Source organism: Carettochelys insculpta, chromosome 2 (assembly GCF_033958435.1).
Source record: "Carettochelys insculpta isolate YL-2023 chromosome 2, ASM3395843v1, whole genome shotgun sequence".
In the NCBI taxonomy this organism is placed as follows: domain Eukaryota; kingdom Metazoa; phylum Chordata; order Testudines; family Carettochelyidae; genus Carettochelys; species Carettochelys insculpta.
Window position 1 is genome coordinate 28656947 of NC_134138.1, and position 27042 is coordinate 28683988.

Sequence of the window (27042 nt, forward strand, 5' to 3'; positions counted from 1 at the left end):
GGGGAAAGAAAGTCTGTCTTTTGTTCCTGCCTTTGTTCCTGCTCCTGTTCAAAGGATGCATGTTCCAGCATGCTGACTCCAACTTGCCAGAGCTCCAATTCTCCAGTAACTAAAAATATGCAACCTGGAATCTTACCCCTTCTGGGGTGGACTTTCAGAGATTTTCAAGAATCAGCATAGAACATGACTGGCCTGCATCAATTACTGTAACTGTTTTATGTAAAATATCACTTTAGCAATTTTTCTCTCTAACCCTGTTCTTTCTGTTTTTTTGTTAATAAACCTTTTGAAGTTTAGAATTGAAGGATTGGTAAGTGTGGTGATTTGGGTAAGGTCCAAGTGTATATTGACCGAGGACTGTGGCTGGACCCTGTGGGGCCTGGAAGAATCTGTGTGGTGCTGGTGAGATAGGTTCTAAAACTTGCTCACCTGAGTTGGAGGTTGTCGGGCTGGGCTGGGATAGCACCTGGGAAGTCTGGGTTTGCTTGTGTGGTTTTTGGCTGGCCAGTGGGACTGGCAGAGGTACTTTTGTGGCTAATTGGATTTGCCTTCGTGGGAAGGAGATCCCAGACTGGAGTTGTAAGTGGCCCAGTTTTAAGCAAAGATACCCTGGATTGATTTCTCTAGCTGTGCCCAGAAACCCCATCACTGGGCTTTTAGGTGTTCACCAAAATATCAAAAAGAATGAGGTTTTTTTTTTTAATTTTGCAATTACAGAGTTGGAAGCCACAAAGAAGTCCTTGAAGAGCCACATGTGGCTCCAAAGCAACAGGTTGCAGACCCTTACTCACAAGGCTCTGGGCCACTGCCACTACCAAGGCAGCAGTGGCTCCTGGAGCCCTGAGCAGCATGGAGTGAAGCTAGCCTCAGCCATTCTACCTGAGCTTCTGCCTCTTCTAAGGGAGCGGAGCTGTCCCCCTTCCCCCTCCTGCAACCCCTGGGGCCTGGCAACACCTGACACCAACTCTGTGTTCGAATATTCTGTCCATGGTGAAGGGCCCAAAGAAAATTACTACGGCAAAGGAATCGAGGGACAGCATTGTCAGACCACAGAATGTATCTATATAGCTGCTTCCCTCTACCCATTTAGCAAAGCAGTGGTGTCCAGTGGGAATTAAAAAATCACCACACTTGTAGCTGTGGTCTTTATATATTCACCACTGTCCCTGTCAGGCTCCCCCAGCCCTTCCCCCTTCTAAATAAATGCTGGCAACTTACCAGTGCTGCTGGAGCCTCCAAATCTGCCACTGCTGGAGCCTCCACATGCTTCTCCCACCAGGAGAAGGCAGACAGCCTGTGTAGGCAGGCAGCGCTCCTATGTGGCTCTAGGAAGAGCCATATTTGAAAGCTCCATGAGCTGCATGTGGCTCCAGAGCCAAATTGCTGCACCATGGCATCCTGTTTGCCACATGTGGCGAGTGGCAACTGTATTGGACACCATGGTACTAGCTAAAGGAATGCCTTATGTATGAACAACAGAAGAGCTGCAGATGGTTACCTTACTGTGGAGGAACAATGCTCTGAGACAGGACCACCCATAAATAAGGCAGATTCATTCTTTCAAAAACTTTGGCCTGAGCCAAGGCTAAAACATAACCCAGCCAGCGTCCCCGGATTCAAATACTTCCTGCAAACGACCCAAAGTTTTTTGGCACTCTGTGACCTTTAACTGCATTATGGGACTGGGATGCAATCATTTTCTGCTATTTCCCCCAATCTCTTGGCTGGAACAGAAGCCAAAATTTTGGGTTCGGTGTTCAAAGAGCCAAGAGGCCTCCAATTCCTAGTATCCTTCTAAGTCCCTTTTTTTAATATATTAAAAAGAATTAAAAAAAAAAGAAAGACCTTTATAAAAGGAAGCTCTCAATGTGCCTCTAAACAAGATGACACTGAAAGCACGAGAGCACTACAGAAAGGGGATCCATCATCCTTTGATAAAATTCAGCTGCCCTGTTCCTCTTTTGCCAATGTTGGGAAACCTGTGATAATATCCAAAAACTGCTGCTGCTGGGACGAAGGAAGGCTTTGACTGCAGAAGCGCCTACTGTAGTATTCCTGAGCTAGCTTCATCATGCCTGCAGTGTTCCTGTGACCTTGCCCAATACTAGCTTACATAGCCCCACTATGTTCTGCCACAGTCACTTTTACTTACATCCTACAAATGTATCAGAAGAGGCTTCCCCACCTTTTGTCCTAAGATCTTTGTGTATTTAGCTGATTCCAGTTTTCTTCTTCCATGTGGAACCATTTCCTTCCTAGCTTCCTCTGAGACCTGTATGTCTTTCCATTCCCCACCTTGCAGTCAACTATGAAGATTTCTTAAATGGTTATGCAATGCTAAGTAATGCTTGTAATCAGATGCATACTGATGTCTTCAAAAGGAATGTTGAGAGGTCACTAGGCTCTTCTTTATCAGTTCCGACCATTCAATCTGGGATGCACACAACTCTTGAACTCTTTCTCACTCCATCATGAAGATACCTTCAAATTTTCTAACTGCCGCTGCATTATTCAATAAGTATTTATTTTGCAGTGCATGTGGCAAAAGGCCACTGTTCTGTACTCCTCCTTTTCAGCTTGGATTGAGCAGTGGCTGGAAAACTCTACAGATTGCAATTATTGCAACATCAATGGAAAAGGTGCAAGCACTATAAAAAGAGCTTTCCTTAGCTTCTGATGTGGTGAGCCATTGATGGTGATACAATGATACCTCACATCCAAACAACAGCAAGCAACTAATAACCCATTCCTGGCTGCAGTTCCAACATCCTCTGCACTGATTCCATATTAGTATAAAACTGCATCCCCACCACATCATAAGTATCCTGCCCTGAGGACCAAAAAATCTAGGCTTCTCCTTCATTCCAGCTGAACTCCAGAATATCACTCCTGAAACAATCTTTGGTTCCTGGATCCCTCTAGATCCAAATCGGGGCTCTCCAAAAGTGGAAAGATCACCTGCTACTAGCACACACTCAGCATAAAGGGCACATTCCAAGTTGCAATTTTATATACCCTCTAAGCAAGTTCAAGCCACCTCAGTCATCATCGTGCTTGTGATCCCTATCTAGCTGACTGCCTTATTGCTGCTGATAAATCTGTTGCTACCCCACCCAGCTCACTCATTTTATTGTGAATAGTAACAGAGAGGTATCCGTGTTAGTCTGTACTCCAACAAAACAAAGCAGCAGAAATGTAGCACTTTAAAGACCTAGCAAAAGGATTTATGTGGTGATGAGCTTTCATGGGACAGACCCACTTATTTAGATCAGTATCTGTTTTTGGTTCTCTGTCCTTAAATATTGAGTCTGTTCTGGTATGGCCATGGTCTGAAGAAGTGGGTCTGTCCCATGAAAGCTCATCACCTAATAAATTATTTTGTTAGTCTTTAAAGTGCTACTTGACTGATTTTTTTTTTTTTGTTTTGATTTTTTATTTAGATCAGTCTGCTGCTTTGTTTCACTTCTCTTTTGTTGACTGGCATCACTCATAACTGGGGAAGGGGGCCCTCCTGACTCCCATGATCCCCATTGCAATAGGGGAGGTAGGGAGGGATAGCTCAATGGTTTGAGCAGTGGCCTGCTAAACCCAGGGTTATGAGTGCCATCCTTGAAGGGGCCCATTTAGGGATTTGGAGCAAATAGGTTTAAAACACAAACAAACAAACAAAAAAAGTCAGGGACAGTGGTAGGTCCTGCTGTTTAAGTGTAGGGCACTGGACTCAATATCCTCTGAAGGTCCCTTCCAGCTCTATGAGGTAGGTATATCTCCATATATATATGTAAGTAGTTCAAGCCCACTAACTTGGGTCATGCAATAATTAGGCCTACAAATTTACCCTACTGGTAAACTCAGCTATAAAACATACATGAATATTGATAAGATGCCACAATAACTTTACAGTGACAAACGTTGCTAAGAACAGTTACTAAAGAAAAACAAAAGAAGACGGAAATAGTCCAAACTAAAAGCTTTAGGGCTATAACTCGCTGTCTGCATTAAGATTATACTTGATAAAAAGAAAGAAAGTGTGGAAACAAAAGTTAGTGAACCAAAACGGTTGTGCAGAAAACTCATAGTTAGACAAAAGGAGTGCATGGGCTATTCTGCTCACAGTTCTAGTTGTGGGTCCTTAAAAAATATTTGGGGAGAAAGTTGACCACTGGAATGTTCTTCACCATTATGGCTGCCATCCATGCATTTTACAGGACCCTGGACCTTTGTCTTGCAGAGCCTGAGACACATCCTGACAGAACCAGGCCAGAGAGAGGGATGCTGATGACACTGCAATTCTGCTGAATCTGAGACACTATATGGAAGTGAAACAGGCTCAGACTTAACAGTTAGAATAACAGGTTGAACTCATCACAGCTAGCTTCTTCTCCTTTCCCCAAAAAGAAAAATTATCATCATCTCTGAGCCCATCAAACTGTCAAACAACATGACTATCTTTCTAAAGCCTCTTTCCAGTGGAGCGGAAAGGGAACAAAGGAAGCTGTTAAAATGAAAGACCTAGTTCATACTTAATATTTCAGACTCTTTCTCTTCTTGTACAGAAGAAGACTACCATCAACTTCTGACCAGTGGTCTGATGGGATTGGCTCCAGCCTTCCATAGCACCAATAGCTCGGAAAGGGACTTCGGACTCCCTCCCTTTCCCGTTGTGTGGGGAGAAAATTTCTCCCAACTTTATTTGTCTAAAGCAAGGCGCGCAGCTGCACAGAACTTGGCAGCTGTGGAAACTGTGGTATTCTGGTGATTTGGATTGCTCTAGTGATGAATTGGATGAGCAGTAATCCATCAATCTGCAGAATCTTCCTCTTGCTATGGAAGGATATAGGTTGCCAGGGAGGGACAGTTCTCTGTGTCTCAGAGGTACCATGTCTACATTACCCTAGGAGAGGGGTCGGCAACCTGTGGCTCTGGAGCTGCATATAGCTCTTTAAGGAGCCACTTGCAGCTCTGAGAGCTGCCGCTGCTGACTCCTCATGTGGCTCCAGAGGCTGCCACCACTTAAACAAAAATCTAAATTCAGTTGCCTGCTGTTGAAGCTGTGGCAGGAGGCCTAGAAGAGACAGGCAGCTGTGCAGGTAGCTGTCCCACATGGGCGGAAGTCTAAGCCAGCAGGCGAGCTGTGGGAGGGTGGCTGAGCCTGACCCTGCTGGCACTGTGCAGCTGCACGGAGGAGGAGGAGGAGATGGCAGGGAGCAGTGGGGGGAGGTGGCAGCTGTGGCCACTGCAAGACTGTGCATGCTGAGCTGAATTAAGCCTGAGGACAGGGAGGAGGGAACATTGAGACTCAGAGGAGTTAAGCATGGGGGTCAGCGAAGGATGCTGGGGTTCAGGGGGGTTAAGCCTGGTAGCTTAGGAGAGGTTGGTGTTCAGGGGGTTATGCCTAGGACTGGGGGGTGGGTGATGGCCATTAGCATGGCTATTTCGAAGATTTCTCTTAGGCTGTGTTTACAGTAGCCCCAAACTTCAAAATGGCCATGCAAATGGCCATTTCGAAGTTTACTAATGAAGCGCTGAAATACATATTCAGCGCCTCATTAGCATGCGGGCGGCCATGGTACTTCGAAGTAGGCGGGGTCCTTTCGAAAAGGAGCCCCGTCTGGACGAGCCGCGTCAATTTCGAAGTCCCCTTATTCCTATGAGCAGATGGGAATAAGGGGACTTTGAAGTAGGCGGGATCCTTTCGAAAAGGAGCCCCGTCTGGATGAGCCGCGTCAATTTCGAAGTACCATGGCCGCCCGCATGCTAATGAGGCGCTGAATATGTATTTCAGCACTTCATTAGTAAACTTCGAAATGGCCATTTGCACAGCCATTTCGAAGTTTTTGGCTAGTGTAGACATAGCCCGTGTGTGCAATGTTCTTAAAATAGGGGTGATAAAAAGTATAGTTAGACGTTATTTATTAAGGACGGTCTCGTATTCATGTGCATTGCGGTTCTTGGAGGATTGAATTTGTAACTAAATTTGAAAAATGGCTCTTCTTGCTATTTCGGTTGCAGACCCCTGCCTTAGGAAGTACATGACCATTGTAGGTAGTTGGAGCATAAGAACAGCCATACTGGGTTCGACCAAAGGTCCATCTAGCCCAGTGTTCTGTCTTCTGACAGTGGTCAATGCCATATGTCCCAGAGGGAGTGAACAGATTAGATTATCGTCAAGTGATCCCTCTGCTGTCAGCCATTTCCAGCCTCTGACAATTAAAGGCTAGGGACACCATTCCTACCCATCCTGGCTAGTAGCCATTGATGGACCCAACCTCCATGAATTTATGTAGTTCTTTTGAACCCTGTTAAAGTCCTGTTCTTCACAACATCCTCTGGCAAGGAGTCTCACAGACCTACCATGCACTGCATGAAGAAAAATGTCCTTTTGTTAGTTTAAAACACACTATCAATTAATTGTATTTGGTGACCTCAAGTTCTTACTTTAGGGGAGCAAATAAGTAAGTTTGCCTCATTCATTTTTTCCATGCCTGTCATGATTTTGTAGACCTCCATCATATCCCCCAATGCTTAGTCTCCTCTTTTGTAAGCTGAAAAGTCCCAGTCTTTCATCTTTTTTTTTCCCCATGTGGCACCTTTTCCAAACCCTTAATAATTTTTGTCGCCCTTTTCTGAGCCTTTTCAAGTGCCAATATTTTTTGAGATGAGGCAGCCACGTTTATGCACAGTATTTAAGATGCGGCAAAACCATGGATTTATATAGAGGCAATAAGATATTCCCTGTCTTATTCTTTATCCCTCTTTTAGGCTGGGTCTACACGTGCCCCTTCCTTTTGAAAGGGGCATGTTAATGAGCAGGTTTGAAAGATGCTAATGAGGCGCTGCAATGAATATGCAGCGCCTCATTAGCATAATGGTGGCCACGGCGATTCGAAAGTGCGGCTTTTCGAATTGCGTGCCGCCCGCGGAGATGGGACCTTCCAAAAGGACCCCACCCCAGTTTTTGAAAGCCCTTCTTCCTATCTGTGATCGGAAGAAGGGGCTTTCAAAAACTGGGGGGGTCCTTTTGGAAGGTCCCGTCTCCACGGGCAGCAAGTGATTTGAAAAGCCACACTTTCGAATCGCCGTGGCTGCTACTATGGTAATGAGGTGCTGCATATTCATTGCAGTGCCTCATTAGCATCTTTCAAACCTGCTCATTAACCTGCCCCTTTCAAAAGGAAGGGGCACGTGTAGACCCAGCCTTAATGATTCCTGGCATTCTGTTTGCTTTTTTGACTGTTGGTGCACACGGAGTGGATGTTTTCAGAGAACTACCCACAATGACTCCAATATCTCTCGAGTGGTTACAGCTAAATTAGTCCCCATCATTTTGTATGTATAGTTGGGATTATTTCTTCCAATGCACATTACCTTACATTTACAAACATTAGATTTCATTTGCCCTTTTGTTGCCCACTTAGTTTTGTGAGATCTTTTTGAAGCTCTTCACAGTCTGCTTTGTTCTTAACTACCTGGAGCAGTTTAGTGTCATCTGGAAATTTTGCCACCTCACTGTTTACCCCTTTCTCCAGATCATTTATAAATAAGTAGAATAGGTTTGGTCCCAGTACAAACCCTGAGGACATCACTAATTACCACTTTCTATTCTGAAAACACCATTTATTACTACCTTTTGTTTCTTGTCTTTTAATCGGTTATCAATCCATGAGAGGACCTTTTCTCTTATCCCATGACAACTTCCCATACTTATGAGTCTTTGGTGAGTGAATTGTTAAAGGCTTTCTGGAAATTTAAGTGCACTATAGCCACAGGTTCCCCCAGTCCACATGCTTATTGACCACCCGCTCAAAGAATTCTAGTAGATTAGTAAGGTATGATTTCCCTTTACAGAAAACATGTTGACTTTCTCCCAACAAATTATGTTCATCTGTGTCTGACAATTCTTTACTATAATTTCAACTAATTTGCCCAGTGCTGACATTAGACTTACCTGTCTGCAGTTTCTGGGATCGCTTCTAGAACACTTTTTAAATACTGGTGTCACATTAGCTGTCTTCCAGTCATTAGGTATAGAAGATGATTTAAAGGATAGGTTACAAACCACAGTTAATGGTTCCACAATTTCACATCTGAGTTCTTTCAGAACTCCTGGGTGAATGCTGTCTGATCCCGGTGACTTGTTACTTTTACATTTATATTAAGCACTGTTGGGATGGGCAACCCCAGTGGTGGGTCAGCCATGTGAATGTCCCTCCTTCACATCAGTGGGCCATAGCAGCCCACTGGAGCTCCACCTGAGGCCCTGCACCCCCTCCCCGGCTACCCAACTCACTCGCATGCTTCTCATGCACTGTGGCATCGGAATCCTGCACTTACCTGCTCCTCCCCCTCCCTCCCAGCACTTTTGGAGCACCATGAATCACCTGAGTCTTGCTCTGTCCCTGCCCCTCTAGTCTCCTCCCAGAGCTGGAACGCTGTGAACAGCTGATTTGTGATATTCCAGCTCTGGGCATGAGGGAGAGGAGTAGTAACAGAATGCAAATCAGGTGGTTCATAGCTCTGAAAAGCAGGTAGGGAGGGTAAAGTGTAGGAAGTGCAGGACTCCAGTGCCCCAGTGTGTGAGAGGTGTGGGTAGGAGGGGAGCTCCTGGGGGTCCGTGGTCTGCATGAGGACTGAGGGGTGCATGTTGCTCACCACTGCTTTATACAGAACCAGAATGGTGCTTTTGGCCTTGCAGTGTCTTTGTTTTTATCTGCTTTGCTTTAGTTCCCATTGTACTGAGTTCCTTAGATTTAGAAGCTTTGTCATTCATAAAGTTCAGATTAGCAATTAATAATGATGCATTTGAGCTATAGCTGAATATAAGGTATTTCACACAAATTTTTGTATAATGAGATTTCAGAGTTGTAATTCTGTGCATCACTCTGAAGCCTAGAAAGTCTGTTGAACCTGTGTGAGGTGATGGAAACAACTACAAGAATGAGTAAGAACTCTTTGTTTAAACAATCACCAAGTTCACTCCTCAGTGAGTTTGGTGGTTTATTACCATACAGTTTTTTAAAATTTGGAGCCATTTTGGCTTTGTGAATTACACCCATGTGACAGTTCTGGCTTTCAGCTCTAGTGAGCCATACATCTATGCCATGACAGGAGTCCTACATTACTGTGATATCAGATACGAACCAACCAATCACCATGCTGACTTTCCAGAAAATGTACATGAAAGAATACCATTGGTTGTATGCATGACACTTCACAGTTGTGGCTTACTTGGCCCAGATGCCCCAGTTCCTCACAACAGCCCACACAATAACTCCAAACACACACCACTCTCATCACAACACATGCCTCTCCTTTACCACCCGCACAACTCTCCCAGCACAGCTCACACCACACATGAATCAACACAACTGTCATACACAATAACCCCCTACCACACACAGCCTCTCATTCACCCCCTGCACAAATGAGCAGAAACCTTCCATTGTTGTCACTTTGAAGCACAGTGTGAAATGATAGAAATTACTACAAGCCTGGCTGAGAGCTCTTTGTGTTTAGAATTTCACCGGGTTCAGCACAGCCATCCCTAAAGTATGGCAAATTGGGGCAACCAGGCCAGGCCCATGCTTTGGGGGCTCTGCAAGCCAGTGCAATTGGCCTCTCTACGGGTTCCAGGAATGATGTATTCCATGCTTCTGCCCCAAATCCAGCACTCTCTTAAGGACCTTCCTTAGGTTTAGACCTTTTAAGAGCTAGATGGAATGGTGGAATTGTGGTGGGAAGATGGGAAATACAACTCTTTGGGAAAACCAAGGTTGTGTGTCCAATGAGGAGCAGCTCTGTGTATAAACCATAGGGAATGTGTACAACCAGCAATATTCTTCATTACTACATGGTGCATGAAAACAAGAGCCTCCGTTTTTGGCTTTTTCATATGCATGACTTTGAATTACAGCCATGCGAATACCATGGATAGTGGCATTTATGTTATTTATAGAGTATGCTCATGTAATTGATTCATTTGGTTATTTTTTTTAAAAAGCAAATAATCATTTTGAAAACCACTTAATGTTGCTAAGTAGCAAGCAAGCTGCTTGCCTACGGTATGCATCAGTCACAAACTCCAAACAGTTAAAAGCAAGGAAATGACTATATTGGCCACAAGACAAACATGTTGGGTCAAATCTATGATAACTTTGCCATTGACTTTGGTGGAACCAGGATATCAATTAGTATTCAAATCAAGTATAAAGAAATGAACATTTTATCACAACACAGCTTTCATTCAAATGCATGGTTTGCTGAGGATTTTATGCATTATTATGATTGATATCTTTATTTTGGCAATTGACAGATGTTTCAGTGTTTTTCTTGAGAATAATGCAAATTGAGGAAGTGAGTTACATTATCAGCTAATAGTAAAATTTACAGATCTGTGTGTATGTGAACATGTATTTCTGGTTCATAAACATTTATCAGTAATATTTAGTGGAGATGCCTTCCTGGCATGGAGTTATGAGCCTTCTCCAGGCTATCAAAGGTACAGTGTTCCAGTCTTACCTTTTGCATTGTGTGGGATGGGAGAGAATGAGCTTAATGGTAGGGGTTAATCATGTTGCTTAACACATTACTGAAGTGCAGATGCTGCATAGAATGGAATATATTGTTTTTCCAGAAGTTGTATGTCAGAGAAAAAGATGAGCACAATCATTTATCTAATTCTGTGGTGTCCAGCTAGTGGCTATAGTGGCTACTGCTATAGCAAACTAGCCACATTATTTTGAAAATATATTTATCATTCAAGCCAACACACTCAACTTACCACACAGCCACAAGTGGCTAGTGTGTTGGACACGATGGTAAAATTGTTGCACCATTTCTAATAACGCTGGGATTTGACATTATATTCCCAGTCTCCACTAATGCCTTCTCTTTTTCTCTATCTAGCCCACCATACTAACACATTAATAAAATCTTCCGGTCTTGCTCTTTTTGTTCCGAGGATTACTTAGTATTCTGAAAATATATTTGTGGTTCTGCTTACTAGCTGTGTGAAGTTCTTTGCTTGCTGTAATATTTTTACACCAGTCTGTCAAGTACTTTGATCATATTCAATATATAATTAGTTGTACTTGTATTCTATAGCATTATCCTTTTGAGCTGAAAAGGTGTAAATTTCTCCCTATCCACAACCTGCAACTATTCTAATGTCCTGTTCATGTGTGACTTGTTAGGTCAGGGTTTGTAAATTCCTGGAATCTTATGCGGGTATGAAAGCAAGTCGCACTAGAGATCTTGGTCTGTTTCTCACGGTTCTCCACAGACTACAGTCAAACCCTCTCTTGTATCCTGTACCCTGACCTCAGCCATTATCTCTCCTTTATACTCTTTCTTTCCCAGCTATCTCGCACTGCAAACTTCCACCCCATTCACTACTTCACCCTACCTTCCACCTACATTCACTACTGGACTCTCTCATTCCAGCCAATTTCTGCCAACCTCGTGGCTTGCTCATAGGAGCAGTAACATTGCTGTATGTTAAATGTAAGGGCCTGAAAACACTTAAGCATATGAATAACTTTACTTCAGTGAGAATTCAATTAGACTAGAGGCTTAAGTAAAGTTATTGCTCTGCTTGAAGGTCCTAAATTTTTGAAGTTTAGATTTTTGATTATTCATCAACAGCTCATCTTTATATTTCAGCTTCAAATATACAATAAGGCTGTGTCTACACTAGCTCCCTACTTCAAAGGGAGCTTGGTAAGTAGGGTGTCAGGAAATCATTAATGAAGTGCTGCAGTGCATATGCAGCACTTCATTAAGCCAATTCTCCCCCACGACAACTCTGAAGTGTTAAACATCAAAGTGCAGGCTCGCATGTAGCTGAAGCTAACCTGCCAGTACTTTGAAGTGCCTGGGCAACTTTGAAGTCCCTTTACTCCTCAAAATTTTGAGGAGCCGCCGTGTAGCCAGGGGCCTTTTGAAACAGCCCCCTGATTTCAAAAGCCCCTTCTTCCAATCTGGTATTTAGTACTTTCATTTATAGGAGACAATACTATAACTTTTTTTTTAAATGCAGAGGGAATCACTTCTGTTTAATTTGGAGCTCCTGGAAGCCTGGCACCCTAGGCAACAGCCTAGTTTGCCTGTATGGTCATGCTGGCTCTGGTGGTCATTGGATTTTTGATAGTTCAGTGTTCAGACATTGGAGCTAATTTTCAAAATTACTGAGCAGCTACAGCTTCAGCAGAAATAAATGGTAGCTGCAAGCATTTAGTAGCACCTTTGAAAATCAGGCCAAAGGTGTCTCAACGTGGATGCTCTCAAATCACAATCAGAAATCACTTTACCATCTGTTACATACCCAATGAATCAATGGCAGAGATTATACAGTGGAACCCCAAGATATGCAAACTCATGTTGTGTGAATCTCAGGTTACCATGATTCTGAGTGGCGGGGAGCTGGTGCCTGGCTCTGGGCTGCCTGCCACTCAGGGGAGCAGGGAAACTGACCAGTACAGCAGTGCTGGTCAATTTCGTGGCTCCCCTGAGTGGCCAACAGATGGGAGCCACCTGTCAACTCCTCACCACTCACAGGAGTGTGGAAACTGACCTTCTCAGGGGTGTCCTCTTTTTTGAAAGGTCAGCTTCCCACCTCCTGTGAGTGATGGGCAGCTGGGAGCCAGGCACCAGCTCTGTGCCACTCACAGCAGTAAGGAAACTGGTAAGTGCTGCTGCGCTGATCAGTTTCGCCACTCCTATCAGTGGCTGAGAAGCCTGTCCTGTCAGGAGTGGCAGCCTGACTCTCACCATCCCTGGTAGGAGTGGTTTCCCTTCTCCTGTCAGGGGTGGCAAGAGCCAGGCTGCCGTCCCTGACAGGAGCAGTTTCACAGCTTGTGTCAGGGGCAGCAGCCTGACTCTCGGCTCCTGCTGCTGACAGGAGCTGGGAAACTGACCAGCACAGCAGCACTGATTAGTTTCTCTTCTCCTGTGAGCAGCCAGGCTCTGGGCTGTCCGCCCTTGACAGGAGACAGGAAACTGACCAGCACTGCTGCACTGGTCAGTTCTTGGCTCCCCCAAGTTATATTTGACTTACGCAGTGTTGTGCAAGAATGCAACCTCCATGTAAGTTGGGGGTCTACTGTAATAGAACTCAGGAATCCTGAATCACACTCCCAGCTCCTGGCCACTGGACTAAGGACGTCAACTCTGACATGGGGTGTCTGTTACAAATGTAAGCAGTGATCAAGACTTTGGCTTTCTCTTATAATTCTGATGATACATTGTTATTATTATTCGGCAAAATATGTTCATGCATGACATTGTACAGCAGGTTTTACAAAGCCAAGTGCTTTTGTATGGTCCTTTTTGTCAAATGTGTGTCAAGGTCAATCTGCAACAGGCACTATATAGGTTAAATTCTATAGGTTTACAAAGCGAGTGCCTCTGAAAATGTGTGCTCTGGTGAATAACAGGTTAGTTGTTTTTTCTTCCTTCAGTTATGGGCACAGATTTTGAAATTAAATGTATCAAGTTAGGAAGATAAAGCAACTTTAAAATCTGTGAACACTCATGTCAGCACTGGCTTCAGCTATCGTAGCTGTTTATGCTGCCCTATTGGGAACTATGTGCTGCTATCAACAAATTTAAAATGAATACGCGAGAGAGCCACTGGTGTTCAGATGTGCTGAGGAACTTCTTGTTAAAATAATATTGCTACATGCGAGTGAGTTAGGGTTACCATATAAAGAGGACACCGGAGAGGGACTGTATCTGTATCAGTATCTACCAACTCTCCGGCCATGTCTACACTGGTACAAATCTTCGAAATAGCCATGCTAATGGCCATTTCAAAGATTACTAATGAGACACGGAACTGAATATTCAGTGGCTCATTAGCATTAGCATGCTTCTAGCCACGGAGCTTCGAAAGTGCCCCTTTCAAATGCCTGCGGCTTGGTGTGGCTACACGCGGGTCCTTTTTGAAGGACCCCACACATTTCGAAATCTCCTTATTCCCTTCAGCTGAGAGGAATAAGGGGATTTCAAAATGTGTGGGGTCCTTCGAAAAGGACCACCGTGTAGCTGCGCTGAGCTGTGGGCATTCGAAAGCGGTGCTTTCAAAGCGCCTCAGTCGGAAGCGTGCTAATGCTAATGAGGCGCTGAATATTCAATTCAGTGCCTCATTAGTAATCTTCAAATGGCCATTAGCATGGCTATTTTGAAGATTTGTACCAGTGTAGACACAGCCTCAATGTCAACATATAGTTTGTCGGAAGGTACTGATACAGATACAGGGTGTCCTCTTTTTTTGAAAAGTCAGTATGGTAAACCTAGTTCTAGTGTCCCAATTTAGCTCACCCTCTCAGTAAATTGTGAAGTCACACCAACCAGAGATGCTTTTTATCTGTGTTGCTTAGAAAACACTCCCAAAGAGCGCATGTACCACAGGTTGCATCAAACGGTAGTGCTTTTTTTAAAAGGACACTTTACCAAAGTTTCTAGGATGCCCCTCCACACTCTGATTTCCATTGACATAAACAGAACACCCTGCCTTGGTATATCAGTCCCTTAGTACGCGTTTTCAGGAACAAAATAGAAACATTTCTACCCCAGTGCAGCTTCACACCCATTTCTTTGCCAGGCAGCCATGCCTCCCAATTGGTTTATGAAAAACTTGTATCCAGGGGGAGGAATAAAAATGAATCTGTTCATCAGTCCCCCCACCTGAGGGGAGGCTAAGCTTTCACTCACACAGGCTTTATCTCAACAAAAAGCAGTCAAGTAGCACTTTAAAGACTAGCAAAATAGTTTATTAGGTGAGCTTTCGTGGGACAGACCCACTTCTTCAGACCATATCCAGAAGTGGGTCTGTCCCACGAAAGTTCACCTAATAAACTATTTTGCTAGTCTTTAAAGTGCTACTTGACTGCTTTTTGTTTTGATAGCGTATAGACTAGTACTGCTTCCTCTCTGTTACTAGGCTTTATCTCAGGCTTTATTTGAGGGAGCCCTTTGTTAAAATATTGGCAGGTCAGTGCCAACCTGGGTGGAGCAGGGGACTTGTGCATGCACTGTGATATGGAACCCGACCACCTATTGGCACTCTCACACCCAGCCAACTGGGCCAGGGCCAAATAGCGGGTCAGCTCTTGACCTATAGACTCAGCCTCCCTAGTGCAAGCAGAGCCACTGCTGTAGCGCGCATGCGCTGGTTGCCTGCGGAGTAAATTGAACACCTTCCCCCCCACATCCCAGTTTCATTGAGAAGCCTCTGCTGCTGCTCCACGTGATTTCGCCCCTGGGGCTCGCGCGGCGCAGGAACGTCGAGCTGGGAGCTCGCTCTGCGGCGGCCGGGCGGGAGGGCGTGGCTAGTCACCCCGGGAGGGTGGCAGCCCCGCCTAGGGAGGGAAGCTCCGGAGGGAGAGCGGTTTCTCAGGCAAGCGCCCTGGCATGCGCGTACACTGGTCTGCCTGGGGTCCTGCCCTGCGGGAGCTCGAGTCAGCAAGTTTTAGCCTGGCCCGCTGAGCCGCGGGGTCAGTAAACAGCTCAGTGAAAGCCGCTTTCAGGCCGGGAGGAGAAGCGGAGAACTAGCTAGGTACATAAATTGCATTAGCAAATCCCCACATAACCACCGGCGCGAAGCAGAACCCAGTGCAGCCGCTTCGCTGAGTGTTGTGCAAATAAGGCAGAACGGCTGGACTGCCAGCTTCTAACTCCCTGGGGTTAACCCCCGCTTCCGCCCCCGGGGAGCAGCAATGCGAAGGGCCGGGAAAGGAAGGGAGGGAGGGAGCAGAAGTTGTTTTAACTGTTGGGGATTCTGCCGTGAGAAACTTTGGGGGACTTTACCCGCCGTTCCGCCCGGTGTTTAGCCTGAGTTTACCCAATCAGTCCAACCGCGTCCGGCTCCTTCCCGGAGCCATCTGAGTGACTGTGCGCGGGGTTCTTTCCTCCGTACCTAACACCTTTTTTTTTTTTTAAACAGCTAAAAAGTTTGCAAACTTTTCAAGGTGGCAAGAGACGTTTTCACCCCCGACGCAGGAGGTTTCTCGGTCCTAGCCAGATGAAAACCCGTTTGCTTTCTCTTTTAGCCCTGTTCCGCTTGTGAGGAGAATAAATGAACGCGAAGTGGTATTAGCCACGGCAACATGAGAAACCCGCTGGCGAGGCAGAGGAAGAACCACATAAAAGCGCGCGTGTGTGTGTGCGCGCTTTTCGTGGGGGAGGGGGCGAGAGCGGGGTGATGCCTGAAGCTTCTTGCAGTCAGAGCTGCGATTTGTGAGTGAACCATGATGAAATCGCCCCTGGACAAATCAAATAAGCCTGTCAACCTCACCAGGTGGGATTAGTTGTAGCTAATAGCCCCAACTCCCGGAGCAAGCCGAGCACTGCACTCAATAGGAAGGAAAAGAGCCGCACTGGGAAAGCTTTTCAAGAGCTCTCTAGTATGGCTAAGCAAAGCTGTTTCCAGTTACAGCAGGTAGGGGAGGAAATTTAAAAGCGCTTGTTTGTTTCCAAAGTTGTAACCAGTGTCTTCTGTCAAAGTTTTTACACAAAGAAACATTTGAGTTTTGAAATCAGATGTTTTATTCATCAGTCCCTTTCTGGCTTTGATTACTCTGAAATTATGACCCTCATTTACTCTTCAGTACTAGGAGCTGCAGTGATTGTGAACTCAAATCACAGAGGTTACTTCCCCCCCCCCTTTTTTAATCATAATGCTCTGAAATTTGAGTTCTTGTTTTGCTTAGTTTGATCACTTTGCTCTCTTTTCAGATAATATCCTTATTTGCTTTTGCCTTTGGAGTTAATGTCTGTGTAGGATTTACAGCAAATCGATTTAGAAGATCTGAAGACTGGGATGAGGGCTCCGTTTCAGGTACAGTAAATGACATAAACTGTATATCTCACTAACCTGCTGTTATATCCTGTGGTTAGAAAACATGAAATAATAGTTCACTGTTCCTTTCAGTTCTGTGATAAAGTGAAGAATATGTTAACAATCCTGAGTCTATTGACCTTTGGGACTCACCTATAGGTTACCTGTTTACTTAAACTTTTGTTCTGTGTTCATGTGACTATGGAGAATTAGGCTTATTTTGGAGTTGACTTAGTCTGATATTGCAAGAGATCATTGTATAGTGTGCCTGACTTTTTGTTCATTAAGTCTACCAGTAGGTTCACTTAGTGAATAAAATAAATGTAACTTGGTCAGGTAATCTCCAAGTGCATAATTTGCATTCAATTTAGGAAGGAAGCAGTTTGTGCTGTACTTGTTTGGTCAGGGTCATTTCAAGTCTAGAGTCACTGAGAATAGCTGCTTAGATTTTTGTATCTGCAAGTCACGCTGACTTCTGAACAGTAGACAGGCAGACAGCTACCTGGAAGAGCAAAGGGGTGTCAGCGGGTGTTTAATCTTGGGAACTACATGATGCAGCTGCACTTTAGTTTCAGATCCTTCTCTTCTGGGTGGAGAAGAGAGAGAACATATCACAGTAGAGATGCTTGTTTATATTTTGCTGGGTAATGTAGGGCTTTTGTCTCCTCAGTCGAGTACCAAGTGGAAAATTATATAAACTGGAAAAGGAATCGTTTTTTGGGGGGGAAAAGTAGTCTTGACTTATGCCTTAGTTCCTTCGTTTGGCATGAAAAAGGAAGCTTGTGGTAATTGACTTTGACTTGGTTAATATAACTGAAATGAAAGGGTTTCATTTACAATGTAATGATAGTTGGAGAGGTTCCATAAAGAGATTGCTTGTTTACAGTGACTTGAGTAAGCTATGTTCTCAGTGATGAGTTTGTTAGGTTCTCCCTTGCCTCTCCCAGATTGGTGTCTACTGAATGCACTGCTCAGTGTGGCTGAGTCACGCTATTTAGGTAACTAAAAAGGAAGTTGCTTCTGGATTATTTTCTGGGTAAAGGAAAGCACTTCCTAATTGCTACTAAAGCATAAATTGGTCCTATTAGTTTCCTCTTTGCAAGTCTCTTCACAGCTGTTAAGGTAGTATGCCTGGTATATCTGTAGCAGTAATAACAAGTCCTGTGTTTCTTGGTTTCCACAGACTGTCATTTGTTTTGATCTGAGCACTACAATGACAGCCAATTGTCTGGACTACAGCAATAAGAGACCACAAGCGAGGTTTTTCCTCTCGTGTTTTATGCCAACCGAGTTAGTTCCAATAGATCAAAGTGAATTTATAATGGAATCAGGATGTAAAATTTGAGATAATAGAACAAATGGGAAAACTACTCTGCACAAGAATAATCTTGTTTTAACTGGGAACAAATGCTCTGATCAAAGGAGCCTGTCTATGTCTTGAAATTACCAATCACATATGACTTTCATTAATACTAATGGAAACTGCATATGGAAGTAGCCTTCTTAGAAACACAAAACAATGAAATGCCAAGCTGAAAGATTACTGCAGATTCTCTTTCAACTTTTGGCTTAAGTATTGTTGTCCTGTACCTGGATTTCTGCATCATAATCTTACAGGATTGACATTGCTTTTGGAAAAATTAAGTTTCAAAAAAAAGTTGTCCATTCACTGTTGTTCATGTATCTTGTATTAGTACGTGTTCTATAGCACTCTCTGATTCTGTATCTTGTCACTCTAGTACTTCCTTGTGAATCCATACTATGAACTTTAATTCTGTTTCATATTAATGACAAAGTAGTAGTGAGTGCGAATGAATTCATCTAAAATAATTTCAAAGTTCACTTTGAAATATTTCATTTAGATGTCAGTTTTTGTACACCACAAATAGCTGAATTAAAATAACATTTAAGGATGTAAGTCCCCCAAAACAAGGAAGATGGATAACTGGGGCTCCCACTTCTTAACTTGACCAGTTAAGTTTAGGTAGAATACAGGTCTTCTAGACTTAGTGGCTTCAGAATATGTAGTCTTGGTATTGTATTATTTAAGTACAAGGAGATGGCTATATTGGTAGGATAAGAGCTAAAATCTGGTTCCTAGTAGATCTGTGCGTGTGCCTGGATACTAATCACATCTGTGTTTTAGGTGTACAACTAATCATGGAGTTGTACTACACTTACGCCAGAACAATTATGACTCAACTTAAATGGTTTCGCATTAAAATCTTGTCAGTACCAGTGGCACATAGCAAAATATAATATAAATGTAGTGTAAGTAATATGCAGTGACACTTGCTCCAAACTGTTCAAAAAGCAGTTTTCCTTGCTATTTATGTGTGACCATTGTCTGATTCTTCCTATGCAGTGCCTTTTCTAGGGATGATGCAAACATGTTTGAGTATGGAAGTCCTACTGTAAAGAGTCTGTGTATTTCAAATAGTCTGCATTTTGACCACATAATCAAACCAATCACTTTGATATGGTAACCTTCTAGGTGGATATAACATATACAGCCTGGAAATGCTAGCATCATTTATATAGCTAATAAAAGGCAACATGCCTCAAAAGGATTTCTTCTCTTAATCAGTGGTATGCCATTTCACCCAGAGTTCTCCTTGGAGAAGAGCAATAGTTTGAGCTTAACTGGAAAAGACTGAGGTTCCCCCTCCCCCCAAAAAAAGAGAGAGAAATTTAAGTAGCTCTGTTGTTAAAGGGGAAGAATGCCTGAAATTCAAAGGCAACCACAGTCCTGCCTCGAGCAAGATCTAGTCTTGATGGCTTGGAAGCTCCTGCCAATCTAGGAATGTTCAGCCAAAGTTCCTAATTTCATATTTAGTCCAGGAGCATTTGACAGCTCAAACCTGCGACTTAGTTAGCAGCAGTGCAGCTCCTACAAAGCTGACCATTCTTGTTCAAACAATTCTGCACACCTCAGTACGCTGACCACAGCTGAGTGTGTGACCTGCAAGTTGTGCTTCAGCCTCAAAAGCAAGGTCATTTGCAGCAATTGAACAGTCTTGATATCCAGTGACTGTGGGAGTTAAAAGGAGTCCTCTTGGTGTTATGCAGTCTTGCAGTAACTGAACCCAGGAGTGTAACCACGGTATTTAACTCAGGCATTATAGCAAACTATATTGGAATCTACAGTTTGATGCATGGGTAGTCAAGGCATATACCATTGTTGTCAGATGCATGGAAAATGCAAAAGATACAGCTGAATGATCTAATTAACAAATAATATATGGTTGACATTAGGTCATTGAGATACTACTTCAAACACTGCTGACATGGTTGCTTAGGCATTATCTATACTGTTGTGGGCCATTGAAGTAAGTTACACAACTTCAGCTACATGAATATCATAGAGGAAGTTGATCTACTTATATCTAACACTGCGGTAAGTTGACACCTGACACTCTCCTGTTGACTCTGTTTGCTCTTTTCATTTTGATGGAGTACCAGAGTTGATGGAAGAGTGCTTGGTGGTCCATTTATCCCATCTATACTTAACATGATAAATCTCTCCCTGCTGGATTGATCATTGCCCGTGGATCCAGCTGGTAGTGCAGACAAATCCTCATATAACATGCAGTAAGAGTCACCACATTTTCATTTGTAAATACACATTGAAGTTTGTTTTTCAACAGTCTTATGGAGTACTCTTCCCATTATGCAAAGACTGGAATGAAGAGGGCAAGGGGAGTATTAGAAAACATTCTGAAATAACATCCTTGATTATCACACATGCAACTTTCCGTAGCTGGGATTTAGGTCTTAAAACAAACAAACAAACAGCATATAAAAGAACAGATCAAAAGAGGTGAAGAATCCAGCAGTTGTCATTGAGAATAATGTGATTGGTCGCAGCAGACCATTTCTGAAAATCTCTCTCTGCTGTCTGTTGTCCAAGTACTTAAATGAGTACTGGGTTTTTCAGAGAATGAGGCCCTTTAATATTCATTGCAACAAGTAGTCTTGTGTTAAATTTTACAGCAGTCCAAAATGTGCTCCCCGAAGTTTGGTGTGCTTTTAAGATGTAAGAAAGAGAGAGGCAGTTCAGTGCAAAGTAGACATAAATTTGATTTTGGAAGTTGATTTCCTTTGGAAGTGTAGTTGTCATAGTGGAATAAAGGATGAGTGCAGTTATGACACTTTTTAAAATGCCTTACAGATTCAAAGAGGATTTAGAGTCCAGTCAGTATAGGAAACTTGGGCTGACATACATTCTCTGGTTTAAAACAGATGGATCTGATTGTTTTTTCATAAGCCCAGGGCAGCCACCACAACCCCTGCTGACGTCAGTGAGAGAAGCTGGTGCTGGCACTTCTGCAGATTGGGCACAAAATGATGAAAATAGGACACCATGATTAACTGGGGATCAGCTATGCTCTGCATATCAATGCCTTTTGTGGCATTATAAGGCTTTCATATATCATTTGTGGCTTTGATTGGAACAAATCAGAAGTGCCCATGTTGTTTAAAGCTGAAAAATAAGGACCAGTTAAAGCATTCATTTTTTCAGGACTCCAGAGGCAGTTAGTCACTCTCCATTAGTAATCGCCTGGTAAAACTACAGCTTTTCAAAATTCATCTGGTTTTGTGCTAAGGGTTATAGGAAGAAGAAATGAATGCAGAGCAAAGAATTTTGCTTAGTTCTGGCCACTGCTGAAATGAACGAGAGGACTGATTTCAATGACTGAAGGAAAAACTCATGTATCTGTGCGATCGACATATATACAAAGTTTTATCTTGATGGCATTTTAAATGGCCAAAATACTGAAATTTTTAAAATGCATTCATCAAGGGAATGCTAATGGAATTCCTAACCAAAGGGCCACTCCCTAGCTTTTACACAGAGTATTAAATACATGCATATTCCGGGTTACTACAGCTCGAACCTCTCTAGTCCAGCATCCTTGGAACCATAGAAAGTCTTATTGTCTAGCAGCATTACCAACACTGCCACTGCTTACTGGGCTCTTAGAAGACATTTAAAGGTAAATTAGAGCTAAATAACAGCACAGAATACAGAGCAGGCACTGGGGGATATAAACAAATTTTATGGGGCTAAGGGAAATTGGGCCACACTCATGACAGGTGGACATTGGGCTAACTAAAATCATGTAGGACCACAGATGTTGCTGGACCAGAGAATGCCGGACTAGAGAGATTCATCCTGCACACACATTACATTTACCTGCTTGACCTAAAAACTACAACAGCTCATGTTATTTGATGCCCCATCTGTGTACACATACCTTACACTATCATACCCCACAACCTTCACTCTGCTAGCTTTAGTAGCCTTCCTATAGTGTCTTTAGCAACTTACTCATTGGAAACCTAACACATTACCTTCTATCCTTCCTACCACATGTTCCCATAGCAAATTATTGGGATGCTGATCTTTGTTTGGAGGAAGTTTATTCTCCTCCCATTCTGCTGAGGGATAATCTTTTACCTATGTAGAACAGCAGCAGAAGATGGCCCATAGTCCAAAATATTTTTCCAAAAGTATCTGTGAAATCAGATCTATGTACTTTACCCTACCAATTTTATGTAGGTATTTCAACAAGAAATAGTCTGTGCTGCTGATAAACTTCAAACTCAAACTGGCTTCAAACACTTCCTTTTTTAAAAATGCAACAAAAGATTCGAAAGGCACTGTGAAATTTCATGCTGAAAACGCTGACTTAGGGAGAAAAACTTGAATATATGCCCCATTTTACCCTCTTTCTAAAGCAGCCTTAACCAAGGAGTCACAAACAGAGTCTCCATAATATGTTTTGGTGCCAAGGGGATACTCTTAAGAAGACAGTATAGCTTTTGTTCCACTGGGTGTCTTTCCCGTCAACTAGTGGATAATTGCCGTGTAATATTTGCTTTATTAGCCAATTTAGGATTAATGGTCTACAGTTTCAGAATCAGTGTTATTGTTGAAAGTCTTTTATTAATTTATGGTATAGTGCTCACAGAAGACATCTTCCTCCCACCCAAAAAAATTCCATGTGTTATTGGCCACTAACTCCATTTTGTTGAGCAGCACAGTTTCCTTTCATCGTGGTGTTGATTTGGCACCTTATAGTACAGTAAACAAAACCCTGCTGACTGTCATGTAAACCAGTTGTGGTTCCATTCCATGCTAACTGCCAAGCTGAGCATGAAAATGTCATGAAGTTTTGAACTGCAGTGGTCTGCTTTTGGCAGTTTTTAAAGTTCTGGTAACTGGGCCTCTGAGTATTTCTCAGTGTATTTCTGCTGATTGTTGTGGGCTTCAAAGCCAGATGCAGTTCTTTGTAGGGCATTACCAGAGTGTGATGCTCCTGCCCCCTGCGTAGAGGAACCTTTTCTTGAGCTGCCTAGACTCTTTTGCTTCTGCCAGCACCCAGGGTCGTCCTTCTCCTTTCCCTTCACCCTGCTGTTTTGTAACAGAGCAGCTGAAATTTCATTAATCAGAATAGCACTAGTTTGAGCAACCCTTAATGGCCCTAACAGATGTTGTACTGTTTCTTATTTCACACAGTCCTGTCAGATTCCCCCTGGATCAGTACTTCTGGGTCCTGCAAAGGCAGATGTTTTGAACTTCAAGAGGCTGAGCCTCCGGGCTGCCGTTGTGACAACTTGTGCAAGAGCTACAACAGTTGCTGCTACGACTTTGATGAACTCTGTTTGAAGACAGGTACGATAGCTGTGCTCCTCTGTGCATAGACCCTGCTTGTATCTAGCTATGGAGTAGTGACTCCTGTCTTCCAACACATTCAACCTTTCTCCTGTGAAATCCTTGCTTCCTTACAGGGGCCAGTAAGCAAATAAATTTATCTTCCCCAATTCTTGGGTTTCTTTTGCCTGTCTTGGTTTCAAGGAAGCATCGTGAACTTCTATTTACATTAGATCCTACCTACAAAAGTAAATTGCGTTACTGCAGTGTCCCATGTAAAAACATTGACAGTTGTGCAAGCTGAGTTTCTAAAGTTTTCTTGTCTATTTAGAGTAGGAAATAACTAGGCAACCGTTCATTGTTCCCTTCTCCCAAATAACGGTGAATACTTATGGAATTAATGTTCATTCTCATACATCATGCCTGTGCAGAGGACTCCACACAGGCTAATGGGGTGGTTAAATCTCACTGATGCTGCTAGACCTTAAATGGTGCATAGATGTTGTTGTGCAGGACCTTCCAAAGAAGTGAATTGCAAGGAAAGGCGTGAGCTGGTTGCTCTTAATTTAGAGACCTATTCCCAGATGTAAAGGGGCTCATGATCCATTGATGGAACTCTTCAAGTTCATTTAACTGGACATGAGGAGGAGAACACAGCACTGTTCGTGGCTTTTTTTTTTTTATTTGTTACATGAGTGTGGAAATGTTGAGAGAGGCTGCCTCTCTAGTAATGCCCTTCCTCCTGGCAGAGCATAAAGCTAGTGTTTTCTTTCCTAAAATAGTGTGTATGTATCCAGTTCAGTGTACCAAAAAACAGGTAGCTGGATGGACAGAGTGCTTAGGTTGACATAGGGGGCTGGTTTTCCTGTATTTGAAATCCTTCTTGTTACTTTGTTTTTAAAGAATCACATTTATTTGAGTCACTAAAGGAGAAGACTAGTGTGTCAAACAAAATAAGGAATTTCCAGCCCAAATTATTTCCAACCCCCTATCGCTTGTCACTTATGCGAAAATGACACTTTGGTACAGCTCTGAGACAGGTCTGAACATTCTGATCTACCCGGACTTCTGTAGGTCACCATATAACTCACCTGTTTGGTGACCAGGAAAGAATGAGTTGGCATGGCCTTGGAAAATTGAGGAGGGGTGGAGGCAAGAAGTAGATGTTGGCCTTGGGCAAATCCTAGGACTGCAAGGTGCCAAGTGCTTTCAGTAGAATGGAATTTGGAAGATTCTCAGTGCCATGGAGGATCAGACCCACAATATCCTCAGTTATTAAGTACATATAGGCTGTGTCTACACTACCACCCTCCTTCGAAGGAAGGATAAGTAGGGTGTTGGGAGTTTACTAATGAAGTGCTGCGCTACATATGCGGCACTTCATTCAGCAAATTCCACCCCCCACTGCAGCAACTTCGAAGTACCGGCTCGCGTCTATGCATGGCTCACCCACCGGTACTTTGGTACTTTACTCCTCATGGGGGGGTGGGGTAGGGTGGGGTGGAATTTGCTTAATGAAGTGCTGCGTAGGCACTGCAGCACTTCATTAGTAAACTCCCAACACCCTAATTACCATCCTTCCTTTGAAGGAGGGTGGTAGTGTAGACAAGCGTATAGATAGATAAATAATACCCTCTCTCTCAGAACTGTTCTTTGAGGGCCTGTGTATAAACATAATTCCAACCTGCAAAAAACTCACTATAATTATGAGGAGGAACGGAGAGAGGATCCACAGATGAGCTTTACAGGCTCTAGGGTTGTCAGACCTCCAGGACTGACCTAGGGTCTTCAGCAATTAAAGATTGATTAAACAATTATGTAATGTGATAACACCTCCAGGAATACATCCCACCAAAATAGGAGTGCCAATCTTCAGTCCCATTCAGGCCCTTTCATGCTGGGTAGAAATGCTGCTGTCTTCTGCACAGGCAGTGTACTGATAGCCCTAAACTTGCCCCTTGAGAACCTATTTACAAGGCCTAGTATAGGAATGTGTGCAGCCCTCAGGAGGCCTTCAGTACTATCAATTACATGGATGGTCTCTCTCTAGGACTGGAAGATGCCAAGCTCACTTATAAGCCATCTTGCTCTGGGCAACAGGTTTATAGATGTGTCTTTTTGGGGTGCAGCACAAAACCTCACCCAGTTGGTAAAGGGGCTCTTAGTTTGGCATGCCAGGTTGCTCCCTTTTACATCACTCCATCTACATAAGTCACTGAATAGAGCAGGTCTTTGCCCCCCGAAAGCTTATGCTCCAAAATATCTATTAGTCTATAAGGTGCCACAGGACTTCTGGTTGTTAATGAATGTAGAGGATTCCTAAAACTACCTCATTCTGGGGTTAGTAGGAAAGGAGAGAGAAAGCCCTTGAAATATTTTAGTGATAATTTTGGCTGGAATTAAGTTTGGAAAGTGGCTTAAATGATAGCATCTGAGAGTAACAAAACACCCTGCTTGTGAATGGGGAAGCACTCAAAGCATTGCACACCTCTGTGGCTCATGTCTTCTGCTAATCATCTACCTGTCAATTTCAAAGTTATTGAAAACACTTTGCAAGTTTCCCAAGACAGCTAGAATTGTTGCGCTAACTCCAAAGGGATGTCCAACTGAGTGCTGTGGGCCCTTTTCAAAAGTATCTTCTTTTTTCATCTTTAATGTTCTCACTTACCGCGTGAACATTTTAGCTCGAGGCTGGGAATGTACCAAAGATCGCTGTGGAGAGGCAAGGAATGAAGAGAATGCCTGTCATTGCTCTGAAGACTGCATGACCAAAGGAGACTGCTGTACTAATTACCAAGTTGTATGCAAAGGTACATATTTCTGTCACTTTTATCTAGCCTAAAATGATAGAGGTCAGCCCTGTGGGTAATGCCAAGTGGTTTTGTGAAAAAGCCTCAGTGGTGCCCCTCCTCCACACCATTCTCTGTTTTGGAGGGGCCAGGGAGGAGGAGCCGGTCTAGCTGCTTGTGCTCCGGGCGCACAGGTGCTGTCAGCGCTGTGAAAGCAGTGTGTTTCAGATTTGGAGAGGGTGGGAATGCTTTGCTTCAGTTGTAAGTGATTCTGACAGGCCGAATGCAAGAGGGAAGGATTCTGTGCACTGAGATGGGTTCTGAAACACCTTTGTTGCGTGTTGTAAAGCAAAATGAAAACTTGTTTGGATGTGCTCGACCATATTACAGAGAATACAGTAGTATCTAGTGGCCTCAGTAATGACCAGGGCTTAGCACTGATAAGTGATAAGATGTAACAAGTTATGCAGCTTATTGGGGCATCTACAGGAGGGACTTAAATATGTGACTGTACCTTCAAAAATGTGGCATCTGGTCTCCCTAAGAGGTACAACAGACCAATACTAGGGTGACAAGGGAAGGGAGATAGGAACACATGGCTACATAGAGTAGGCATGTTCCCGATTAGATGCTCTCTTTAATTAGAACTAACTTAGGCCAGGTCTACACTAGCTCTTAAAGTCATTCGTAGATATGCAATTCCAGCTACGTTAATTGCATAGCTGGAACCGACACAGCTATGGTAGACTTATCTGGCC

At 43.4% G+C, this 27042-nt stretch overlaps 1 protein-coding gene across 2 annotated transcripts in view; it reads left to right on the forward strand.

Moving 5' to 3' along the window:
* Positions 1-15422: 15422 nt before the first annotated feature.
* ENPP2 (ectonucleotide pyrophosphatase/phosphodiesterase 2) overlaps positions 15423-27042 on the forward strand; it is a 75771-nt gene continuing 64151 nt past the window's right edge. For both annotated transcript variants that reach the window (XM_074985629.1, XM_074985628.1), the window contains exons 1-5: positions 15423-15556; positions 15944-16438; positions 16735-16837; positions 23361-23516; positions 26180-26305. In XM_074985629.1, the coding sequence (XP_074841730.1) occupies positions 16406-16438; positions 16735-16837; positions 23361-23516; positions 26180-26305 (418 nt within the window). In that variant the 5' untranslated portion in view covers positions 15423-15556; positions 15944-16405. The remainder of the gene's footprint in view (positions 15557-15943; positions 16439-16734; positions 16838-23360; positions 23517-26179; positions 26306-27042) is intronic.